Source organism: Panthera uncia (assembly GCF_023721935.1).
Source record: "Panthera uncia isolate 11264 chromosome B3 unlocalized genomic scaffold, Puncia_PCG_1.0 HiC_scaffold_1, whole genome shotgun sequence".
NCBI classification, from domain to species: Eukaryota; Metazoa; Chordata; class Mammalia; order Carnivora; family Felidae; genus Panthera; species Panthera uncia.
This window is the reverse complement of record NW_026057582.1, coordinates 46,870,922-46,896,760: the sequence shown is the minus strand read 5'-3', so window position 1 is coordinate 46,896,760 and position 25,839 is coordinate 46,870,922. Positions and strand designations below refer to the sequence as shown.

Below are 25,839 nucleotides of genomic sequence, written 5' to 3'. Positions count from 1 at the left end.
TTAACAGTCTTGGATTTGTGTTTCTCCAGAATAGCACAAATCACCTCAGTCTCCTTGGAGAAGATTAGCTAATGACTGGATGATGCCCCAGGGGGGATGGGGTAGCTATATATAACTGGGAAGCCCTATATAAAATGAACATTTTTATCAGTTTTCTTAAGCAAGGACTTTTAAAACTGTAAGTCAGAGTTTTAGACTTTTTTTTTTTAATGATTAAAATAATCATTGTTGGGGTGCCCAGATGGCTCAGTCAGTTGAGCGTACAACTGTCGATTTCAGCTCAGGTCGTGCTCTCGTGATCGTGAGATCAAGCCCTACACTGGGCTCCACACTGGGCATGGAGCCTGCTTGGGATTCTCTCTCTCTGTCTCTCTCTCTCTCTCTCTCTGTCTCTGTCTCTGTCTCTGTCTCTGTCTCTTTGTCTCTGCCCCTCCCTTGCTTCTGCGTGCACATGTGTGCTCTCTCTTTCTCTCTCACTAAAATAAATAAATAAATAATAATAATAATAATAGTAATAGTTGTTTTCTCTGACTTTTTAAATTGGTATTTTCAGATATCTTTATAAGTTTACGTGACAACTTTGTCTCTACCTTACTCACAGCAAAACCCCCAAAGAGGTGTTGAATAAGAACTTTTGTAGCAGTATAAAGCCTTGTTAGAATGTCCAGAGGAATTGCTTACTTTGAAGTCTGTAGATTGTGCTTTTGATCTTTTACTGTAAAGAGTACCTGGACCCATGAGTTTTACTTCATGCCCTTCTGCACGTTTGGCACATGAACAGTATGGGCACATGTGTGAGGGTGTGCCCTGATGCAAATGCTACTCTTTGGTTAACAGAGTAATTGCAGCCCATCATTTATGTGTATCAAGGTAAAAATTGGATTCCTAGCACCTCACACTCTTTTTCTGGCTTCATAAACTTCTTTACATATAATGCTACAACTGTCAGGGTGGAAGGCAGGTCTTATTAGCATTTGAGTACATTCACTTTAGTAAATCATTTTAACATATTTCTTAACTTTATATCAAAATGAACTTTTTGAAGAGAGACTAGATTAAATTAAATTGTTTCCTACTCATGGGAGTTTTTGAACAGAATTTAGAGAAGAAAAATCCTGGGGAAAAAAAAAGGATACTGGGTACCTAAAACTAACTGGTATTACCTTGGCAGATCATTCTCTCACCACATTGGTTTCTTCACCTATAAAATTATGGGGTTGGGGGGTGCGTGGGTGGCTCAGTCGGTTAAGTGTCCGACTTCAGCTCAGGTTGTGATCTCACAATTTGTCAGTTCGAGCCCTGCATCAGGCCCTGTGCTGACAGCTCAGAAGAGCCTGGAGTCTGCTTCGGATTCTGTGTCTCCCTCTCTCTCTGCCCCTCCCTCGCTTGTGCGTGCTCTCACTTGCTGGCTCTCAAAAATGAATGAATAAACTTACAAAATAAAATTGAATTAAGGGATTGGAGTAGATCATCTGTGAGATCCGATACAGTGGTCAAATTTTCATTTGGTTGTTCTTCTATTGCATTATTATTCCATTTAGTAGTAGATAGAATCTTAGAAATTAATACATATGCCTACTACTAACTTGTAAATACTGTAAAAATTCATTAACAACACCAGAATATCTAAGGCTTTTTCCCACTTCTGGGCCATGAAAACACTTATGTAGTGGGTACAATAATATTTTATAAAGATTATTTTAGTTTGCTGTAAAGTCTTTGCATAGGATCCTCAAAGGATTCAATTTATGTTAAAAGTAACAGGCTATTTATTTTAACAGGATTGCATACTTGTCGTACTTTATATATCTTTTTCAAGTTTAGTCACCAATATGTAGTTGTTTACAGCATTTTAAACAACAGTACCTCTGATAATTTTTTTTAATTATGAAATACACACATAGAAAAATGCCTGTAATGTCTGTGTACATTTTAAACAGTAATAGTAATCAACACCATTATATCCACTATCAAGTATAAGAAAAATAATTCTCTAGCTCCTTTGTAGCTCCTGTCCCTTTCTGAAGACATCTCCTGCTCCCAGACTACCCCATCCAGCACCATTTTGAACTTACTCATTACCTTTCTTAACAGTTTTACCAATATATATTCTGTATCCCTGAATGAGTTGTTTCATCACCTGATTTTTGAACTTCTATTCACAGGAAAGAATTGTATATATTCTTTTGTAACTTGTTTTTTCACTGAACATTGTCTTTGAGATTCACAGTTGTTCACGTGTGGCTGTGGTTCATTAATGTTCACTGCTGAATTGCCTTAATGTACCGTATTTTATTTATTCTGTCAATGGACTTTTGCCTCTCTGGTGTGTGTGTTTACTTTGTTGTTGTTAAGAACTGTTTAATAACATGAAAAGTCCTTCTGCAGTGTTAAAGCTAGAAACTTTCCAAATCCTTAATTCAGTCTTTCTGAGGGGTGCTAAAGTCTCTTTGGAAAAAAAAATATATATTTCAGAGGAAAAATAAGTAAAGTTAATGTTAAGGTTCCTATGTAATAGAAGGATTTCTATATTTCTACCAGATAATGAGAATTTCACAGCAAAATCATTATCAAGAAAATTGCAGTTCCACTGTCAGAGAGAATTGAGCGCAAGTCCCATGAATGAAGGAATCAAAGATTTCATTGTGGAAATTAGAAGCAGATGCTTCTAAGTTGGAGGATTTTCCCTGAGAACAGCACTTTTTGTTGGCGATGTCATGCTAGAAATCCATCTTGGTTGAAAGGAATTTTTGTGCCTGGTTGCTAAACCCGATATGACTTTTGAATTCAGATGGCTATGCAAAATCAAGTTTCTCTGGCTTAAAATTCATGAATTTTACCCTTGACTTTGTTCTTCTTGTTGGTTCCTATCTAGCATCTCCCCTCATCTCCCAGGCTTTCCAATGTACTCAGATTTTTGTTTTGATGTCTATGTACTTGAGGGGAAGTTGATCCTACCTCTAGCTCTAGAGGTGGGCCCTGGGTGGCCTCAGCTAATCCATGCAGGCCCCTGCCCTATATTGTGTGTGTGTCAGGAGTGGGGGGGGGGGGGGGGGGGGGGGGGGGGGGGGTGGTGCGTGCTGGTGACTTGAGACATTCAGTTAGGATTAGTATCATTACTCCTGTTTGCCTCCGCATTCTGGTTTATTTGGCCACTTTGAGAGAAGCAAGCCTTAAAGTGGAGTGATTCCAAGGTACCAAGAGGAAACTAGGTTCTGGATGACATCTCAAACTACCACATCAAACTACCCACGGGCCCTTTCATCCTGCTTGTTGCCTTCAAGTTACTTTGGTTTTTATAAATTTCCCTTATAGCATTTAACTAGCCTAACTACTAATAGTTAACATGTCTGTAGTGTATACCATATACCTTATATCATCCTTTGAAGTAGTTACTGTTGTTATTCCCATTTTACAGATATGGAAGCTGAGATGTAGAGAGAGGCAAAGGCATTTGTCCAAGGTCACATAGCTAGGAAGTAGATGGCTAATAGTCAGACCCAGGCAACTTGGCTACAGAGTTCAAGTTTCAGTTTGATATTTTTGGTACTTACAATATAATGCATCCCAGCCAATGTATCTTTCTATATATTTGCTTTCACGTAAGTTGGCTTAACTTGATATACAGGGAGACTTTCCTAGAAACTGTATTTTGTTGATAGTTTTGGAGATTATTTTGTTTTATGTTTGGCTATCACATTTAAAGATGAGGAAAAATATGCACCTTTTCTTCTGTAACTAACATGCAGAAAATATTCAAGAAGCTGTGACCAATACTGACTCCCATTTCTAGGGTGGGGATTGGAGAGTGCTTCTTTAAAAACATAATTTTAATCTTAATTGCTAGAGAATTCACATTTCTGGTGAATTGATAAATAATTTACTCATTGCGTCCTGCTGTGTGCCTATTAGAGACCCAATGTCTCTGCCTACCACAGACATTCATCCTATCCTGGAGGACATTCCAGTTCTCTGTGGGGGGGACAACTTGCCAACAAGTACAAGGGTGATAAGAGTGCAAGTGAAATGCCCCTCAGCTGCCTAGCCATGTGGAGGCATGCTGCCCGGACAAGTATCTTGAGTTTTCTGGAGAGAACGAAGATACAGTATTTTGTTCTTCTTCTTTTGGACATGGCTGAATACTATGTGAGGGAGGATATCCAGGCAGGGGGAACAGGATGCTCAAAAGCATAGACATATGACAGTAAGACTTGTTCAGAGAACTCTGAGGAAAACAACTGTAGTAATGTACAACACGAGTTGACAGAACGGCCACGTGGAGGCTGGATACAACGCGAAGGTGAAAGGTTGTGCCTTAGAGTTTAGGAGTTGTCCTGTGGAAGTGCTGTGGCATGAAAGAATGTGCGAGCTGGGATGTGATATGCAAAATTTAATGTGCAGTTTCATGAGGTCACCTTGGCAGCCTTGAGGGGGTGGCGGCCTTGAAGAGTGAAACAAGACCGAACAGTTAGAAATCCAAAGGAGAGAGTACAGTGACGATGTACGGGAGAGGAGAAAGGCACTAGAATGGTAAACTAGACACAGGAAGAATATATATACATTTTTTGTAACTAAGAGTATTTTTAAGTGTATATGTAGCAACTATATCACAGCCTTTCGACCCCTGGGATCATTTTTGTCGCCCTTCCTCTCCCCCACCTTCCTTGGGCCTTATGAAAAGATTGTCTGTCAAAGTGAATTTTCATTTTTTAAATCTGGCGGGTAAAACCAAATGTGCCGTCAAAATAAGCACTTGAAAACTGGTATGAAAATAACTTAAGTGAATGATCTTTTAGTTTTCTTTGAAATACTACCATGGATAAATATACCAGCTTTTATCAGGGGTTTTGAAATATCTAAAATAATTGTAAAGATCCCATTGCTTTTTCTGTTAAATTGAAGTATGGTTGACATGCACTGTTGCATTATTTCAGGCGTACTACATAGTGATTCGGCAAGTTTCTGCGTTATGCTATGTTCGCCACAAGCATAGCTATCCTCTGTCACTATACAATGCTTTTACGGTATGCTGTCCCTTTTATACCTGTGACTTGTTCATTCCATGTTCCTTCGCCCATTTTGCCCATTCCTCCACCCCCTTTTCCTCTAGCAACCACCAGTTCTTGTATTTTTGGATCTATTTCTACTTTTTGGTTGTTTGTTTTGTTTTTTAGATTCTACACATAAGTGAAATCATACGGTGTTTGGCTTTTTCTGTCTGACTTACTTCACTTAGTATAATACGCTCGAGGTCCATCCATATTTTTGCAAATGGCAAGATCTCATCCCTGTTTGTGGCTTTTACTCCATTGTATGCATATGTACCACATCTTCTTTATCTACTTATCTGTGGATGAACACTTGGGCTACTTCCATATTTTGGCTGTTGTAAATAGTGCTGCAACAGACAGAAGGGTGCATGACTGCACCCTTTGAGTTAGTGTTTTTGTTTTCTTTGGGTAAATACCCAGTAGTGGAATTACAGAGTCATAGGGTAATTCTATGTTTAATTTTTTGAGGAACCTCCATACTCTTTTCCACAGTGGCTGTACCCGTTTGCATTCCTGCCCACAGTGCATGAGGGTTCCTTTTTCTCCACATCCTTGCCAACACTCGTTATTTCTTGTCTTTTTGATTTTAGCCATTTTAACAGGTGTAAGGTGATATCTCATGGTTTTGATTTGTATTTTCCTAATGATTAGTGATGTTGAGCATCACTATATGTCTTCTTTCAGAAAATGTCTATTGAGGTCCTCTGCCTATTTTTTAATTGGGTTATTTGAGGGTTTTGGTGTTGAGTTGCACAAGTTCATTATATATGATATTAATCCCTTACTGGATATATCATTTGCAAATATCTTTTCCCGTTCATTAGGTTGCCTTTTTGTTTTGTTGATGGTTTCCTTCACCAGGCAAAAGCTTTTTATTTTGGTGTAGTCCCAATGGTTTAATTTTGTTTTGTTTCCCTTGCTTTAGGAGGCATCTAGAAAAATGTTGCTAAATGCAGTGTTGAAGAAATTACTGCCTAAGTTTCCTTCCAGGAGTTTTATGGTTTCAGGTCTTACATTTAGGTCTTTAATGCATTTTGAGTTTATTTTTCTGTATCGTGTAAGAAAGTGTCCCAGTTTCATTCTTTTGCCTATAGCCATCCAGTTTTCCCAGCCCTGTTTACTGAAGAGACTGTCTTTTCCTCATTCTGAGTCTCCTCAGAAACCTGGTCAGGGTACTGAAGGAAATGCCTTATCATTGAGGGGAACATTCCACAGCCTGATTTCTCATCTGTCCAGTCTGAGTTTGCATCATGGGACAGCAACACTGAATTTTTGAGGGGCTCAGTCCTCTGTCCTGCCTCCCTAGCCGGGGCCCTTATCTATATGACTTTACACCCTTGTAATTCTTTCTTTTTCTCCCCACTGCATACAAGCCATTTTACCTCCCTCTGTGACATTTTTCCTCTGTGCTGCACTCCCCTCTGTTCACAGCCTTTCCACAAATCCAGATACAACCTTCTTTTTACCACACACTTTAGCATTGAACTTAAAATACAGTTGTATTCCTTCCTATTGTTCCTACTGTGTTAATAGAGATTATAAGGTCTCTAAGGCCAGAATTTAGAAATGATGTGAGAGACGAGAAGAAGCATACTTAAACGAAGTGCTGGAGGACTCAAATTCCAGTTAGTTTACATGCTGTCTGACTAACAGAATACTCTGGATCTCCCTCCTTCCCTCCCCCCTTCCCTCCCTGTTTCATTTTGTTTTGTTTCCTTTTTTCTTTCTTTCTTTCTTTCTTTCTTTCTTTCTTTCTTTCTATCTTTCTTTCTCTTTCTTTCCTTCCTTCCTTCTTTCCTTCCTTCCTTCCTTCCTTCCTTGTCTTACTGTCTTTTTACTGTCTGTCTTTCTTTGTACCTATTTGATTTAGGGGCTTTCTTTATTCCTGCTAGTTCTATTCTGAAAATGTAGTTAAAGAGTAATTTGGGGCTACAGTGGGTATTTGTGATTTGGGAAGAATGTGTTCAATAAATGGTACTTTTTATTGATGTACTATAATTTACTAATCCATTCCTATTGTTAGACTATTTAGTTTTTTTCCCAGTTTTTACTCTGATGGATAATAGTTCAGTGAGTAATTTTGATCAAAAGTGTGATGTGTTTTGGTTGTTTCCTTCTTACACATTTTGTCCCCAGAAGTCAGATTCTTGGGTCAAAGGTACAAACATTTGTAGGACTGGCTGCATAGTTTTATTCCTTAGAGTATGGTAAGTATTAGTTGGCACCAATTCAAGTCCACTTTAATTGGAAGGTGCTTTGCCATTCCCAGCCCCACGGTGTGTCTAGCAAATGTCATCATTAAATTTAGAAACGAGATAATCTATTAGCTATGAACAAGAGAAAAACACGATTTCTTTTAGAACTCAACACCACGTATTACACAAAAAGCCATTCTTCCACTTACTTTCCGTAATATGATATCAATAATGTTACCTGGTAGTAAATGAGTAGCCAATTTAATAATCTTCACGACAATTTCATTTCAGAGGTGAGAAAAATGGACACGAAGAAGTAAAGAGACTTGCCCACGGGCACCTGGGTTTCCGGTGTTTCAGGTGGATCCAAATCTAGGCAGTCTCTCCTTGCTCTTTTAAAATTTTTTTTTTTAATGTTTATTTATTTTTGAGACAGAGAGAGACAGAGCATGAACAGGGGAGGGTCAGAGAGAGGGAGACACAGAATCTGAAACGGGCTCCAGGCTCTGAGCTGTCAGCACAGAGCCCGACGCGGGGCTCGAACTCACACACCGTGAGATCATGACCTGAGCTGAAGTCGGACGCTTAACCGACTGAGCCACCCAGGCGCCCCTCTCCATGCTCTTAAGTAGCACATCATATTACCTCTTACTGTATCCCCACTTTACAAGCTTATCATTTTTATCAATTCAATAACTACATTTCAAATGTAGTTATTCTAACTTGTATATTACTCGTACATTACCTCAAACTATCACAGGTTAGGTTTCAGACCACTGCAGAAAAGCGAATATTGTGATAAAGTGAGTCAGATGAACTTTTTCGTTTCCCAGGTCATATAAAAGTTATGTTTACACTATACTGTTGTCTATTAAGTACACGATATTGTTATGTATTAAAAATATACACACCTAAATTAAAAATACTTTATTGCTAAAAAATGCTAATTATCATCTCAGCTTTTATCAGGTCGTAATTCTTTTGCTGCTGGAGGGTCTTGCGTCTGCATTGATGGTTGCTGACTGATGAGCATGGTGATTGCTGAAGGTTGGGGTGACTGTGGCAATTTCTTACAATAAGACAATGAAGTTTGCCAAATCAGTTTACTCTTCCTTTCACGAACAGTTTCTCTGTCTCATGCGATGCTGTTTGATAGCATTTTATCCACAGTAGAACTTCTTTCAAAATTGGAGTCAGTCCTCTCAAACCCTCCTGCTGCTTTATCAACTAAACTTGTATCCTATTCTAAATACTTTGTTGTCATTGCCACAGCATCTTCACCAGGCATAGGTTCCATCTCAAGAAATCACTTTCTTTGCTCATTTATAAGAAACAACTCCTCATCCGCTCAAGTTTTATCCTGAGATTGCAGCAATTCAGTCCCATCTTCAGACTCCACTTCTAATTCTAGTCCTCTTGCTATTTCTGCTGCCTCTGCAGTTACTTCCTCCACTGAACCCGTCAAAGTCATCCATGAGGGTTAAAATCAGCTGCCTCGAAAGTCCTGTTCTTATTGATATGTTGACCTATTCCAATGAAGTACGAATGTTCTTAATGGCATCTAGAATGGTGACTCCTTTCTAGGTTTTCAGTTGACTTTGCCCAGGTCCATCAGAGGACTCACTATCCATGGTAACATTAGTTTTATGGGAAGTATTTCTTAAATAATAAAACCTGGAAGTCGAAACGACTCCTTGATCCATGAGCTTTAGAAAGGATGTTGTGTTAGCAGGCATGAAAGCACATTAACCTCAGTGTACATCTCCATCAGAACTCTTGAGTGACCAGATGTACTGTCAATGAGCAGTAATATTTTAAAAAGAATCTTTTCCTGAGTGGTAGGTCTCAATAGTGGGCTTAAAATATTCCATAAACCATGTTGTAAACAGATGGGCTGTCATCCAGGCTTTGTTGTTCCACTTATAGAGGACAGGCAGAGTAGAGTTAGCATTATTCTTAAGGGCCCTAGGATTCTCAGAATGCTAAATGAGGATTGGCTTAAACTTAAAGTCACCTGCTAGCTGCATTAGCCCTTGGAGAGGAGCCAGCCTGTCCTTTGAAGCTTTGAAGCCATGCATTGACTTCTCCTCTCTTGTTATGAGAATCCTAGATGGCATCTTATTCCAATAGAAGGCTGTTTTGTCTACACTGAAAATCTGTTTCATGTAGCCACCTGAGCTAGATCTTCTAGATAACTTGCTACAGCTTCTACATCATCACCTGCGCTACTTTACTTTGTACTTTCATGTTAGGGAGATGGCTTCTTTCTTTAAACTTCATGAACCAACCTCTGCTAGCTTCATACATTTCATCTGCAGCTTCCTCAGCTCCTTTAGCCTTCACAGACTTAAAGAGAGTTAAGGCCTTGCTCTGGATTACTCTTTGACTTAAAAGAATGTTGTGGCTGGTTTGATCTATCCAGACCTCTAAGTAAAGCTTTTTTGCTTTTTTATCATTTGTGTGTTCGCTGGAATAGCACTTTTCCTTCGATAACTCCTCCTTTGCGTTTATAACTTGGCTAACTGGTATAGGAGGCCTAGCTTTCATCCTATCTTGGTTGTTGACATGCCTTGCTTACTAAGTTTGATCATTTCTAGTTTTTGATTTAAAGTGAGAGACGTGCAACTCCTCCTTTCATATGAACGCTTGGAGACCATTGTAGGATTGTTAATTGTCCTTATTCCAATATTGTTTCATGGGGAATGGAGAGGCCAGGGAGATGGGGAATGGCTGGTTGGTGGAGCAGTCAGAGCACCCACATTTATCGATTAAATTCATTGTCTTATCTGGGCACAGTTTATGGCACCCCTCCCCCAGAGTTACAATAGTTACATTAAAGATCACTGATCTTTAATCATAGATCACCGTTATAAATATAATAATGATGAAAAAGTTTGAAATATTGTGAGAATTACCAAAATGTGATGCAGAGACACAAAGGTAGCAAATGCTGTTGAAAAAGTGGTGCCAACCACATTTGCCACAAACCTTAAATTTGTCAACAAGCAAACAAAACCATACACACACAAACATCATCTGTGAAGTCCAGTAAAGCAAAGTGCAACAAAACAAGATGTGTATGTATTTTAAAAACAACTGGATGCTAAAAAGTAATGACTCTAAGGAAACTTGTTCTCAACAGTGGAGGATTTTTCCCCAAGGGGGCATTCGACAATGTCCAAAGAAATTTTGGATTGTCACAACTGGGAGGTGGGGGGATTCTCCTGACATCTAGTGAGTAGAGGCCAGGGATGCTGCTGAACGTCCTACAATGCACAGGATGTCCCACAGTGCAAAGGATATTTTACCCATGATGTCAATAATGCCAAGGTTAAGAAACCCTGCTATAGAATCTTCCTTGTCCAAGGACATGTATGTAGTAAGTGAAACATCCCTCCCTTAATGAGCATATACTACACCTGCCAATCGGAGGTTAAATGAAGTCTGAGTAGGGGAGACAGACAAGAAACATAAGCTACTGAACTGTTAGTGTAAAGATAGTGCTTTGAAATAACAAAGTGTATTCGCACAAATGAGTCATCCATGAAGCAGAATTTCTAACTGAATATGTGTCAGTCACAGGGCCAGCCCAAATTCAAGGGAAGGGGAAATAGATCCCATCTCTTAATGGGAAGCATGGCAAAGAGTTTACAGTTTTCTTTAATATAGCATAAGTCCTTAACAGGAGCACCTGGCACATAATAAGTGTGTACTAAATGTTAGCTATAATCAGTGCCTTTTCTGAACAGTAGGTGAACCTTGGCATTTGCTGTTTCCTCTATTTGGAAAAGTCTTCCCGAGGTGGATGGATGGAGGCATGGATGGATGGATAAATGGAAGGAAGGAAGGAAGGAAGGAAGGAAGGAAGGAAGGAAGAAAATGGCATCCCTCTCTTAATTCTGTTATCAGTTCATATATCTACTTACCAGAGATGCTTCCCCTGATTACCCTGTATGAAATAGCATCTACACTACCACCTTATCTCCATCAACTCTGTCATCTACTCTGAGTTTATTTTTCCTCACAGTACATATCACCATCTACATTATATATTTGTCTTTCTCCATCATGGCAGGATATTTGTTTTGTTCAGTGTTATATACTCAGTGCCTACGACAACACTTAGTACATTGTAGGTGTTCAATGTATATACATGGAATGAATGAATGAATAAATGAATGAGGAAAAAACCCAACTCATTTTACCAAAGGCATTTTGATATCACTTTTAGGATACCATACATTGAAAGACCATATACTATTTATTCCAAAATGATACTAGCCACAGTATTCATATACTTAATGCTGTCTGCTATTATGTCATCCCATGAGAGTTATCCGTCAGGATACGTGTGTTCTTGGGAAGCAGAGGCAATATCATCATCTTAAGTTTCTTGGCAGTGGTATGTTCCTAACTAGATTTCAAGCTCAAGGATGCAGGGGCACGTCTTCTATTGCTGTTGTATTCTGCTTTTCAGCAAATAAATACAATACTGTGTGTGTAACCTGAGCTTCCTAAATGTATAGTCATTAAATTAAAAGGGCTCTTTGTGATCCAGCTTTCCAAGATAATTTTTCATCTTGTTTTTGTTAGGTAGTATAGATACCTTATTGACTGTTGAAATATGACTACTAACCATGCTTGCCTTATAGTAATCACCGTAGCACATTACCACCTTTCACTTTTTTCAGGGTGACAGTCTCAGAATTGAGAATCCTCCTTTGCTTCCATTCAAAGTGAGACTATATTATGTGTGTTGGAAATTTCTGGTAACTTAGTTCTTTTATTTTTAATTAACCTTTTTAATATATAATACTTTCAAATATATAGGAGTTGCAAAGAGTATAGGAGTCCCTACATACCCACATGTACCCACTTCCCCCTGTTGGTAACATCTTACATGAGTGTGCTATATTTATCACAACTAATAACCATTATTGATGCATGATAATAAACTAAAGGTCATACTTTCATTCTGGGATGACCCAGTTTTAAAGGTTAATTCTAATAATTTCTAAAAAAAAAAAAAAAATGAAAATCTCTATTCATTGTACACATATACCAGGTGGTAGCTTCCTGTTTCTTAAAAGAAACAAAGTAACTACCCAGTGCGGCTTATCAGGAAGTAAGGGACTTATAATAACGTGGGTTTAAAATTCAAGTGGGGGAATCTAATAGCTTAACATATTTTATTTGTAAGTTGGGTATTAATAAAGACGACAGGATGTGTGGTTTGATCATTATTAAAGGTGTGTTTTTGTTGCCTGGAAATCTGAACCTACAACATGGTATGTTCATGGATACCTGTCTTAAAATCAATAATCTATCCTAAGATCACTGGGCAGAAAAGGACTGCCTGGAGTAGGAAATGTGCCCTCCTGGGGCCGAGTTGGGACTTAGCTGAGGACACAGCAGAGGTAGCCAATGGCTCACAGGCTAATTTCAACAACTCAAATTGGTATAAATTTAGCCTAATTCTTTTCCCTAGGAATGTCCAATTTCAGATTAAATTTTATACTGGAGTGTATTAGAGACATAGGCATTTTGCTGTTTCACTGGAATCTTTTAATCAGTTTTAATGCAGTCCTGGGTAAAATAAAAACATAATCCTATCTCTCTTTTAGGACATTTTAGTTTGCCATCCTCAAAGCAGAAAAGGCAGCAATGAGGCAGTGCTGATTCTTAATGACTCTGCTTTTCATTAATTTTTCTTCAGTAATCCTCTTCCAGTCCTTTTTTTATTACATTATTTGCATCATAAAATAAGTAAAAATTGTACTCAAATGAAATTTGAAAATTATTTTAATGAAGCTCTAGAAACATCTCAAACACCAGAAGATGTTTTTTTCCTTAGTTTATTTTTTAAATTCTAGAAAGTAGGTCAGTAGAAATATCCCTCTTTTAACTGTTTTAATTAGGAATGGAAAATTATAGGAATAACTCAATTTGAAGTGTAGATTTAAATAAGAAGAATTACACTGGGATTAATATCACTTAAGGGTTTGAATTTAAATAAGATTTGTTTAGTCGTAGCTTAGTATTTCTTCTTGAAAAGATTTTAATAGCAGAGAGGAGACCTAAGTATTAGAATAGATCAATATGTAGGAAAAAAATTTGCCATGAAATTGACAAGGAGATTGTTTTACAACCATATTTCTCAAATAGTATGTTTAAGAATATTATTCTATAGAACCTTAATAGATAAATCTTAGAGGTGGGGAAAGTATTCAGTGACCAAGTAAATATGAGAAATATTAAGTTAAACAAATTTAGGAAGTTGCCTGCAGTATTCCTCAGAGCCTTTAACACTTTGTTTCAGAGAAGGTATATATAGGGTCCTCTGTTTCTCCAACTTATTTATCCCTAGGTCACCTAGTAACACTTTTCAGGGAAGTGTTCTAATACAAAAATTTGACCTGTTTTAGGAATTTATACCTTTGAAAATATTGAGTACTTTTCAGAAGTCCTTATATGTTGCTTATTCCTCATTCTGTACCTCATGATGTTTTCCCAGTGTATGCTATGAAAGTATTATATTCAACTGTTTGCACAGTACCTTCCTTCTGTTAACTCAAGTGCGGTCTTTATACATGACTATGTGTCAGAAATACCTGGGAGCTTTTTTTAAAAGATTAAGATTCCTGTGTCCTGACCTGGGAGATTCTGAATGAGTAGAAATGTCACTGCACTCAGGATTCTGTATTTCTTACAGACACTAAAGTGATTCTGATGCAGCCAAAATGGGTCATCCAATTGGTGCTTTGGAACTGTTGAACTGAAAGTGTGCATCTGTCAGACCAGTGATTGGATTTGGCGTGTACTTAGTTTGTGGTCGTATAACACATGGGCTAACCATCCCATACTGGAGATAAACTTCAGTGTTGACCTCCAGTGACCCTATAGGGTGATGTGCTGGCTACAATCTTAATGTGAAAGAATTGCTATTATCCTTTAAGAAAAACAGAATACTTGTAAGGGAGCTTTCGGTCACCTTCCTAATAAGGAAATACTGTATGTAAGATTACCATTTGTTTTTATTTAATTTAAGTAGCTTCCTTGTTGGTGGCATTTTATTCATACTTTAAAAAGAAATGCTAGGGGCGCCTGGGTGGCTCAGTTGGTTGAGCGTCCGACTTCGGCTCAGGTCATGATCTCGCGGTCCGTGAGTTCAAGCCCCGCGTCAGGCTCTGTGCTGACAGCTCAGAGCCTGGAGCCTGTTTCAGATTCTGTGTCTCCCTCTCTCTGACCCTCCCCTGTTCATGCTCTGTCTCTCTCTGTCTCAAAAATAAATAAACGTTTAAAAAAAAAAAAAAGAAATGCTAGTTTGTATTTACTCATAGTGCCATATAAGATTATATTCTCTCCCATCTTCCTGCTCATAACAGATGGACATTTAACCTTAAGCAAATAGACCAGATTATATCTCATTTATGCGTTGATTTATGTGAGCACTGACAGTAGCTTTTCTGTTAGAACTGTGTGGTTATGTACTCGGAAAACTATAGAATACTTACGCCTAAGGAAATTGAAGAGGACACAAAGAAATGGAAGAGCATTCCATGCTCATGGATTAGAAGAACAAACATTGTTAAAATGTCTATACTACCTAAAGCAATCTACACAGTTTATGCAATCCTGAAAAAAACAAAACAAAACTGGAAGCATCACAAACCCGGATTTCAAGCTATATTACAAAGCTGTAGTCATCAAGACAGTATGGTACTGGTACAAAAACAGACACATAGATACAGTGGAGCAGAATAGAAAAGCCAGAAATGGACCCACAACTATATGATCAACTAATCTTCGACAAAGCAGGAAAGAATATCCAATGGAAAAAAGACGGTCTCTTTAATGAATAGTGTTGGGAAAACTAGATGGCGACATGCAGAAGAATGAAACTGGACCACTTTCTTACACCATACACAAAAATAAATTCAAAATGGATGAACGAATTAAATGTGAGACAGGAAACCATCAAAATCCCAGAGGAGAACACAGGCAGCAACCTCTTTGACCTTGGCCAGAGCAGTTTCTTACTAGACACATTGCTGGAGGCAAGGGAAACAAAAGTAAACATGAACTATTGGGACTTCATCAAAATAAAAACCTTCTGCATAGTGAAAGAGACAATCAACAAAATTAAAAGGCAGCTTATGGAATGGGAGAAGATATTTGCAAATGGCATATCTGATAAAAGGTTAGTATCCAAAATCTATAAAGAGCTTACCAAACTCAACACCCAAAAAACAAATAACCCAGTAAAGAAATGTGCAGAAGACATGAATAGACACTTTTCCAAAGAAGACATCCGGATGTCTAACAGACACATGCAAACATGTTCAACATCACTCATCATCAGGGAAATACAAATCAAAACCACAATGAGATACCACCTCACACCTGTCAGAATGACTAAAATTAACAACACAAGAAACAGCAGATGTTGGTGAGGATGCAGAGAAAGGAGAGCCCTCTTTCATTTTTGGTGTGAATGCAAACTGGTGCAGCCATTCGAAAGAACAGTATGGAGGTTCCTCAAAAAACTAAAAATAGGATTACCCTACGATCCAGCAATTACACTATTAAGTATTTACCCAAAGGATACAAAAATACAGATTCAAAGGGGTACATGTACTCCAAGGTTTTCAGCAGCATTATCAACAATAGTGAAACTACAGAGAAAGCCCAAATGTCCATCAGCTGATGAATGGATAAAGAAGATGGTGTGTGTGTGTGTGTGTGTGTGTGTGTGTGTGTGTGTGTGTGTTGGGGGGGGGTATATTACACACATTTGCAATGACGTCGATGGAGCTAGAATGTATTATGTTAAGCAAAATAAGTCAATCAGAGGAAGACAAATACCATATGATTTCACTCATGTGGAACTTAAAAGACAAAACAGATGAACATATGGGAAGGGGGGTAGGGAAGAAGAGAGAGGGAAACAAACCCCAAGAGATTCTTAATGGTAGAGGGTTGATGGTGGGACGTGGGTGAGAGATGGGATAGATGGATGATGGGTATTAAGGTGGGCATTTGTGATGAGCACTGGGTGTTGAATATAAGTGATGATAAAAAAAGAAAGAAAAATGTGTGGTTATACTCTCTGGCAAAACAATTTTGTATTCTTAGAAATTCTTTTCTGCATCATACAAATATAGCTGGAAAGAGACAATATAAATAATTACTATTGGGGAAAAATAATTACTGTTTGAGAAGCAACTAGTCTTAATCTTGGCTGAATATTGTTATATTAGCAATAATATATGAAAAAGTAGACACACCCATTAAAAGTAGAATATATCCCCCGCTGTTTTAAAATTATTCTGCAAAGTCTTGCCAATGCAATAAGACATGAAACAAAGGGTGTGAGTGTTGAAGATTAGAGATAAAATCTTCATTACTTGCAAAAAAAATTGCATATATTGAAAACCTGAGAGAAATTTAAAAATGTGTTTAATAAACTGAATAGATATGAGAGGGTATCTACAAAATCCACAGTTCTTTTGTATACAAACATGGTTTGATAGATACAGTTGTGTTACTTCTAGGTATTAATTGGTTGGTGAAAAGAAACAGAAAAATTGTTTGCATTGTCAGGTTAAAGAATCGGGAGAGAGAGCAGCACCATAAAACCTCAGGGAGAAAAAAAGTTGTCAGGAGGGCTTAACCTTGGTAAGAGTGAGATTGGTTGAAGTGAATCCCAGATTCTGCTGATGGTCTGGAGGTCACTGGCTTCCTTTGGCAGAGCCATGGTGGTGAAGTGAAGGAAGTGAAAGCCAGACCACAGCAGTTAAAGAAGGAATGTGACGTAAGAGCCAAGGCATTTATTTGAGTTTGCGATGGGAAAAAAGATTGAGAATTTTGTTGTTGTTGCTGGTTTGTCATTCTGTTTGTTTATGGAACCCTTTGTTATCTCCCATGCGAGACTGGAAACTTCTCAAAGGCAGGCTCTCTCTGCTTCTGTGAGCCCTGGAGGACACAGCACAGCCTCGAATGTATGAGGCGCTCATTGGCTCTATGTTTAATTCATGACGATGAATGAAAGTTTTGAAAGAGTTGATAGTGGGCAAAATACAGAATGAATTTCAGTGAGTTCTCATTTATTAAAGCAGGCAGCCCTCGCGTTGAGACGTGCTGTCTTTGTGCCAACAGAAGCAGTTGTGCTGCTGCTCATGTCCCTGTCTCTCTCCTCACCAATCTCACTGCCTTCATTTATGGCTGGCTTTTGGGCTTTTTTACAGCTATGAAACCTACGTAGTGGAACATCACGCTGCTTCTCCCGTAGGGCGTGTGATGAGGAACGGAGTTTGGCTTTGGAGTGCTCGGAACCAGAGGAATTGCCGAGGACTCGGAGCCCAGCCCTGACCACTGGAGAGCCCACAACACGATGAACAAATTGAATTTCCACAACAACAGAGTCATGCAAGACCGCCGGAGTGTGTGTATCTTCCTTCCCAACGATGAATCTCTGAACATCATCATAAATGTAAGTAGATTCGACTTGAGAAATGTTTGAATGTCCTGTTCCCACCAGTGGCCACATTCAAGTTATTCCTGGTGAAGGGTGAGAGCGTTACAGAATGAGACCATTAATAATGTGACAGAAGTGGGGGGTTAAAGTTGTCTACAAACTTTGAATTATGGCTTTAGAGCGACTGCCCTCAATATTCTTTCACCTGGGGAGGGGGGGGGGAATTACAGAATTTTGGTTACTATATTATAGAAAAACAAACACCTTGCTATTTTAAAGCTGTGTCTTAAAATATAAATTTTTATGAATATATAATATGATTTTGCTTTTTAAATGTTTTTGAGTTGTCACACACGTGATAAGGTAATAATTGCTAGCTTCTTAATATGCATCTTGATCATTAATCGTAGCCTAAGTCTAGCCAATTTTAAGGACAGGCTGTGTACTTGAGCACTAAGCTGTTGCTATGGTTCAGGAGTCAAGGGTAACTCTCTTAGTTGACCTGGACATTGAGGAATATGGTACTGTTTTTCTTAACTTCTAAAACTGAGTTGTAATCTACATACAGCAAAGTATAGGAATCATAAGCATGCAGCTCAGAGAATTTTTACAAGTGTATACACCCCTATAACCATCATCCAGCTTGAGATACAGTATATTTCCAGGACCCCAGAAAGATCTTTTATGACTCCTCCTTGTCAGTCATCTCTACCCAAAGGGTAATAAGTATTCCCTCCCCTATAGAGTAGTTTGCTTATTTCTGAACTTCATGCAGCTGGAATTACATGGTGTGTTTTCTTTTATATGTAGCTTCTTTCAGTCAACTTGGCCTATGAAATTCACTTATGTTATTGCACATAACACTAATTCTTTTTCATTCTTGTGTAATATTCCATTGTATGAATATGCCCAATTTGTTTATCCATTTATTGTTGATGGATATTGGGTTGTTGTAAGTATTGGGCTATTACTATGAGTAAAAGTGTTAAGAGCATTTTATGTATATGCACATGTGTATACATTTCTGAGCCTCACCTAAGAGCAGAACTGTGAATCATAAAGGATACCTATGTTTAGCTTTGGTAGACACTGCCAAACAGTTTTATGGTAATCAGAATCATGCCTAGCACTTTTCAGCTCCTCTCCCTGTTATCGACTTTCATATTCTTCCTTTTACTGATTGTATTTAGATGGAATTAGGAAAAATACTGCCTCAGTGCAATGCCTTAAATTAGTTTTTTTTTTTTTCCTTTTTCTTTTTCTTCTTTGATCTTTATTTTTGATAGAGACAGAGACAGAGTATCAGCAGGGGAGAGGCAGAGAGAGAGGGAGACACAGACTCTGAAGCAGGCTCCAGGCTCCAAGCTATCAGCACAGAGTCCAATGTGGGGCTCAAACTCACGAACTGCAAGATCATGACCTGAGCCACAGTCAGATGGTTAACCTACTGAGCCACCAAGGCACCCCTTAGTTTTCTTTGTTAACCCAATTGCTATATAAAAGAATATTTCTAAGTGTTATACTGAATATATATGGCATTTAAATAGCTTCATTACAAAATTTACACAGGAAATGGCTCTGCTTATCACCGTAATTATTTTGGTTTTATTCTGACAACCACCACAGTTTCTGGGTTTTAGTTTCTTGATTTACTAATATAACCTCGTTTTTGCTTATAGGGATTGTGTGAGCATCAAACCTACCTCTTGGATGAATTTTATCATCTGTGGGGCAGAATTTCTGTTCATCAGCAACATTGCTATTGCAATGTTGTACCCAAAGTTGTTTTTGAGTATGTGAAGTGATAGGCTATCATTTTTACAACATTTGGGTTTTTTTTTTTTTTAATCTAATAAAACTTGGCAGCTTATCTTTTTTAGTGTGGTCATGGTCAAAATATATGAAATATAATTTTTCTTATACAGTTGAATATGCTATTTCAGTTTTTATATACAGTTATATAAAGAGATACTAAATTTTTTTAAAATTCAAAATCCAGGGCATATAGCCTAAGCTATAAGAAGTTAAGAAACTTCTCTCAGTTCCATTTATATGTTTCCACCCAGAGAGTTGTATATCCTTGTGTTCATGTGCGCATCTATGCACACATACAGGATACGGAACAAAACCTTACTGACCTCAGGTGAGTGGAAGGAAGACTAATCTGGCTTCATGAAGAATACCGAGAGCCAGCTAGAATTTTCAAAGAGATTAACTTGTCCTAAAATCTCAGCTAAGGAAGATAATTATGAATAACAACCATACTACAATCATACTATGTAATTGTGTATATTGTTAGTGCATAGCATCATTCCCAACATAGTAGCTGCTATTATTACTTTAATTCCTCATCAGAGATTCATGTTACATCTCTTCACTTTCCTTATTTTGTAACATTAGTGTAATATCCCTACAGGATGGGCAGGACTGTGATCATGAATTGCACAGCCACACATCATCATCATTAAGGAGGGTTTTAGAGTCGGGGTGCCTGGGTGGCTCAGTCGGTTGAGCGTCCGACTTCGGCTCAGGTCATGATATCGCGGTTGGTGAGTTCGAGCCCCGCGTCAGGCTCTGTGCTGGCAGCTCAGAGCCCGGAGTCTGCTTCAGATTCTATGTCTCCCTCTTTCTCTGCCCCTCCCCGGCTCATGCTCTGTCTCTCTCTCTCTCTCTCTGTCAAAAATAAACAAACATTTAAAAAAAAAAAAAAAAAAAGGAGGGTTTTAGAGTCACAGGGACTGAAGTTGAAATCTCTACTCCTTGACATACTCTGCAGCCTTGGGCAAGTTGGTTTTTTACTCCAGTTTCCTCTTCTGTATAGTAGAGATGATCTTACTGTCCTCATCAGGGTCGTTGTAAGGATTTAAAGATGTGACATGAATAAACTGTTCATTGTAGTGTGTGGCAGCTGAGCATTGCTCAGTACGTGAACCCTTAACAGAGTAGCGCTTGTTTTCATTTCTTTGAGCTATGTTTGTGCATTTCATTTGGGAGCTCTGTTAATGAAACTCAAATAGAGAATCCGAACCCCCTGTGGGCCTGTTGAGATCTTCTTATTCCAGGGCATGTAGACCCCGCTGCCATGTCCAGACCCTTCTCTAGCAAGTAATTGAACAAAGGAGGGAGGAGGGACTCAGTTAAGTAGTATGGAGGCCCCTCATTGCTGGAAAGCCAGTGCAGGACTGCCAGAGCTCTGCCTTTTCCTTCCAATGTTATCTCTGCATTCATAAAATAGTAATTGTTATTTGTATGGCTGTAACATAGCAAATTAACTGTAACAAAACCAGTTTTATCAATGGTTTCATTTGTTTCATCATTTCTAAATATTTTTTACACAAAGATGATTTATTCCTTGACGTGTAGTTGGTAGAATGTTGTCTTTCTACATGTGAGGTATATTTAGTGTCTGATCATTCTAGTTTCTCCATGAGGTTGAACTAATAGGGGCTGTTTTAAATGATTTTAATCATCAGAGAAATACTAAATATGGAAACTTGGAAAATTTTGGAAATAAAATTATGGTAAATGTAAGAGCCACAAAATTTTTGAGTGATATAAATAGTGGCCAAGAGTTTATACTTGTTCACTAAAACTAAGGTAAACAATTCTTTTTTTTCTGGAATATATTTAAAAAATTTTTTTTAACAATTATTTATTGTTGAGAGAAAGAGAGACAGAGCATGAGCATGAGGGGCAGAGAGAGAGGAGGAGACACAGAATCCGAAACAGGCTCCAGGCTCTGAGCTGTCCACACAGAGCCTGATGCGGGGCTCAAACCCACAAACCACGGGATCATGACCTGAGCTGAAGTCGGATGCTTAACCAACTGAGCCACCCGGATGCCCCTGGAATATATTTTAAATGTGCTTGCTCAATAACCATTGACATTTAGGACCAAATGCTTTTTTTTTTTATTAAAAAGGTCCATATAGAGGATATTTTTAGATAATATTTTAATTCTTATTCTTAATACTTCATATACTCTGTAGCACCTTTTAAAGCTCCATTGCTCCTGAAGGTTAAAGAACTTGAAAAATTTCACAATAGGGGCACCTGGGTGGCTTGGTCGGTTAAGCGTCTGACTTCGGCTCAGGTCATGATCTCATGGTCCGTGAGTTCGAGCCCCGCGTCGGGCTCTGTGCTGACAGCTCAGAGCCTGGAGCCTGTTTCAGATTCTGTGTCTCCCTCTCTCTGACCCTCCCCCGTTCATGCTCTGTCTCTGTCTCAAAAATAAACGTTAAAAAAAAATTTTTTAAGAAAATTTCACAATCAGCTAAAATGTAGCCTTCAAGACTCATAATATGCAAATACAAAAAACTCAAGCCTTTTTTCAAAGAAGAGTCATAATTTTAAACAAGAACACTACTTACTCCATAGTTGTTACAGAGCTTTATCAGTAGGCCCCAGATACTTGATTTAAATTAGCAGAACAATAATAAGTATATGGGATATATGGAAGAAATGTACAGCATTATTTGAACAACAGTTACAGTTACAACATGGTTTGTTTTATGTATAGTTTGTGGTTTGGAAGTTTTCTGCTAACTTTTTATCACATTTTATCCCAATTGCTTTGTTTATAACATTTTAAAATACAGTAAAAACTAAGGATTAAAGGTATCCTAGATGGTATGGCATCTTAAGTCTCAAATTTGCAGTGTGTATTTCAACTTTATATAACGTTTGATAGTTTTCCCCTTACTTTATCATGTTGGTTAAGCTTATTTGTAAAGTAGAATTAAGACAATATAGAACTCAAAAATACACAGTTTTTTTTAATGAACAAAGAGGATGATTTCCTATTGGCAAATATAGTCTCCCAGTGGTGTTTGTGAGTTTGCAATTCTTCATTTTCCCTAAATTCTTCAGTGGCACATTCATAAAGTGATGTGCTCAGTGGGCCAGAGACTAGCCCATAGTCCTGGTACAGAACAAAAGCAAGAGGCCCAAATGGGCATCAGACACCTGCTTTTATCCATCAGACGTTTACTGAGTGCCAACTATATATCCTAAAAATAAGATAAGACACGATCCCAGCTTCATTGAGTTCCTGGTGCTTCTAAGCAGTGGAATTGGTGCTTTTGGTCTTAAATAAATACCTTTTGCTCTTTCCATTAGATAAGGTGCTTCAGATTAGTTGCCATTTAATAATGTGGAAAAAGCAGTAAACCTTCACTTGGAATTATCACCATTCTGCATTGTTTGGCTTTCAGTTATCAAGGGGTTTCAGGGGTCTCTTATTTTCTGAATCTGAGTCACATATTAAGGTATGATAAAAAGTCATGAATTCAGAGTTAATTTAGAATTTATTATTAAAACTGTAAGTGGCATCAGTATCATTGCAAGTATAGTACAAGTGAGGGACAAATGCCCCACATAATATATATAGCTGAAATGATAAACTGTCATGTTGTATGTATTTTAAAATACACATTTGGAAATATTTTAATACTTAAATGAGCAAAGTTGTGAGTTGCTGCTTTTGCCATTACTAGCTTATATGACTTTAAGCTTTGTGGGTTGTTCTTTCTTTCTTTCTTTCTTTCTTTCTCTTTCTTTCTTTCAGAGAGAGCAGGGTAGGGGCAGAGAGAGAGAATACTAAGCAGGCTGTGCACTGTCAGCACAGAGCCTGATGCGGGGCTTGAACTCATGAACCATGAGATCATGACCTGAGCTGAAATCACCAGTTGGACATTTAACCTACTGAAGAACATGACATAACATGAAGAAATTGACCATAACATGAAGAAATCATCCATAACATGAAGAAATTGACCTGTATGGTCTCTTAAAGTCAGCTCTAAGCTTTAGTGATTCTGAATTCAATGAGACAGACCCAACAGAATTACTGTCCCCCAAAATACTTTATTAAATATTGGAGAAATCATTAAAACTGTGTCTGTTAAAGACTATGTTATTATTCAACATGTGACTTTTCAGGATAGCCTATTCAGAGTTCCAAATTGATATGATTTTTTATGGTTGAATTATACTAGGACTTAGAAAGGACCCTTGTTTAGGTACTTAAAAGGTATAAAACAATAAAAGTAAGATAAATAAAAGCTAGTTATTCACTCATTGTAATAATATCTAAGTATTTTGCTTAGACCATCAAGAAGAAAACCTTCCTTGTAAAGATACCTGCCTAATTCATGCTTCTGATAATCTGAGTAGGCTGTTTTGGGTACCTTCTGAAATATTTACCATGCGCCATGGGTTTAGAATTAAGGCCTCGTCAATGTGTCATAAGATTTATGAGTCTTGTACAAGATTGCATTGGTACTTTATTGTCATGTTGTAAAAATTCGTATTGTGATAATCAGTATTGAAACACAACGCAGATTAAAGCAATTTCCATGAACCAACAGCGGTTTTTGCTAGTGTCGGCTTGTCCTTTCAAGGCATATATTCAGGGTGTATTAAATTGCCTGATTGTGGCTCAGTATTTGGGTTTGAGTGACTTGTTGTCTCAAGTTGTGTTTTTTGTGTGCTTGTTTGTTTTTCTCTACAGGTTAAAATTCTGTGTCACCAGTTGCTGGTCCAGGTGTGTGACCTACTCAGGCTAAAGGACTGTCACCTGTTTGGACTCAGTGTTATACAAAGTAGGTCTTAGTCCCATCTCTGATAGATTTAGCCAGCTGTCACCGAGGAAGTGATATTTTATAGCTGGCTGTGACTTGATTTGGGCGTATTGTGATAAGATTGTGATTGGCAAAATACCCATAAATTCATCATCATTTTTAGTCTACTATTCGTGTTTTGATCTTAACTGTTGTGTATTTCTTACAAGACTTAGAATTTTAGGCTGTGTATCATAGTTTGAACTTAAAAATCGGTTCCTTTTCAGGAGTCTAAATTTTGTATTTGTTCTTTTCTGTTTTAATGAACCATGCTTGATTTTTGTTTCCTTGCACTCAGGGAACAGCTGTAGCTAGTAGGAAATTATCTTGCATGTTTTTGTAATTTGTTTCATAATTTTTGACATTAAAAAACTTAGGCATAAGAAAAATGGCTTTCGTCTATTCAAGTTTTCTTGCTGTTGACCATATAGTATAACAAAGTGATCTATTAATTTGCTCTTGTTTCCTGTTTTTCCTTCTTAACACCTTCTCCTTTTCTTCCAATCAGACTATAAGACTTAAAGATGGGGGATCAGTTTCTACTTTTACTTTATGTGAAGGCTTTCTTCACATGAAGCCTCCTCCACCTGCCCACTCCCATAATACCTTAGAGTTAAGTTCCCAGGGTTTACCTGCAGCCTTTCCTTATAAGCTTTTTCTTTCAAGTCATATGTTTAAATTTCTCTAATTTACCCTTATGCAAAAAACCTTTTCTATCTTCACTCAGTTTTTCAGGAATACTTTTTTTGTGTGAAATGTATTTAATTACATTTTATACTTGTAGATGAATCATATTCTACTACTGGAATCGGCTTAAATTTAAAGGCTTATGACATCTTGAGAATCTGGTTAGTACCATAAAAAGCTTAGATCTCCCAAGTTGAAAAGTGTATCATGATCAGCCCTTCTCCTCCAAAATATGAACCATCTTCAGCTGTCTTTTTTTAGGAGAAGCCAGAGAGCTTGGAGCAGGGAACACCTTAGGAACCAATGAATCAACCATTTGCTCTTCAGTTTTTTTCCTGTAGTAGTTAAAGCAATAAAAGCACAGATGCTTAGCTCCGTGTTTCTATTAGTACATCCCTCAGTCATTCTTTCAAGGAAAAGTTTGGGAGAAATAAGATGCTCTATAGATTCCAAAAATTGTTTCTTTTATTCTAAACTCAAAATTAATTCTTACTACCACGACAGCCAGATTGTTGATCTGTGTTGTTTAACAAGTCAGTCTAATAAAACCAGTTTATGGCTTCCTTAGATTTTAAGATCTCTTTTTTAAAAGAAAGATTGTAGTGTGGTGAAAGAACATTGGAAAAGGACACAGATGACCTTGTTCCAATTCTAGTTCTACCACTAGCTAGCTATGTAGCTTTAGAAATGTCACTTGACTTCTCTCGACTTCAGTTTTCTCAGGTGTCAGCTGGAGATTACTTCACCCACTTTGCAGACTTCTGATATATGCTTTAGAATTCTTTTTTTTTTTTTTTTTTTTTTTTTTT

The 25,839-nt window shown here is 37.8% G+C and overlaps 1 protein-coding gene across 4 annotated transcripts in view; it reads left to right on the top strand.

Annotated features, from left to right (window-relative positions):
• Positions 1–25,839, top strand: part of FRMD6 (FERM domain containing 6) — an 81,197-nt gene that overhangs the window by 23,812 nt on the left and 31,546 nt on the right. For 3 of the 4 annotated variants that reach the window (XM_049612788.1, XM_049612786.1, XM_049612790.1), the window contains exons 2-3: positions 17,494–17,738; positions 24,235–24,325. In XM_049612788.1, the coding sequence (XP_049468745.1) occupies positions 17,640–17,738; positions 24,235–24,325 (190 nt within the window). In that variant the 5' untranslated portion in view covers positions 17,494–17,639. The remainder of the gene's footprint in view (positions 1–17,493; positions 17,739–24,234; positions 24,326–25,839) is intronic. The other variant, XM_049612787.1, reaches the window with a different exon arrangement.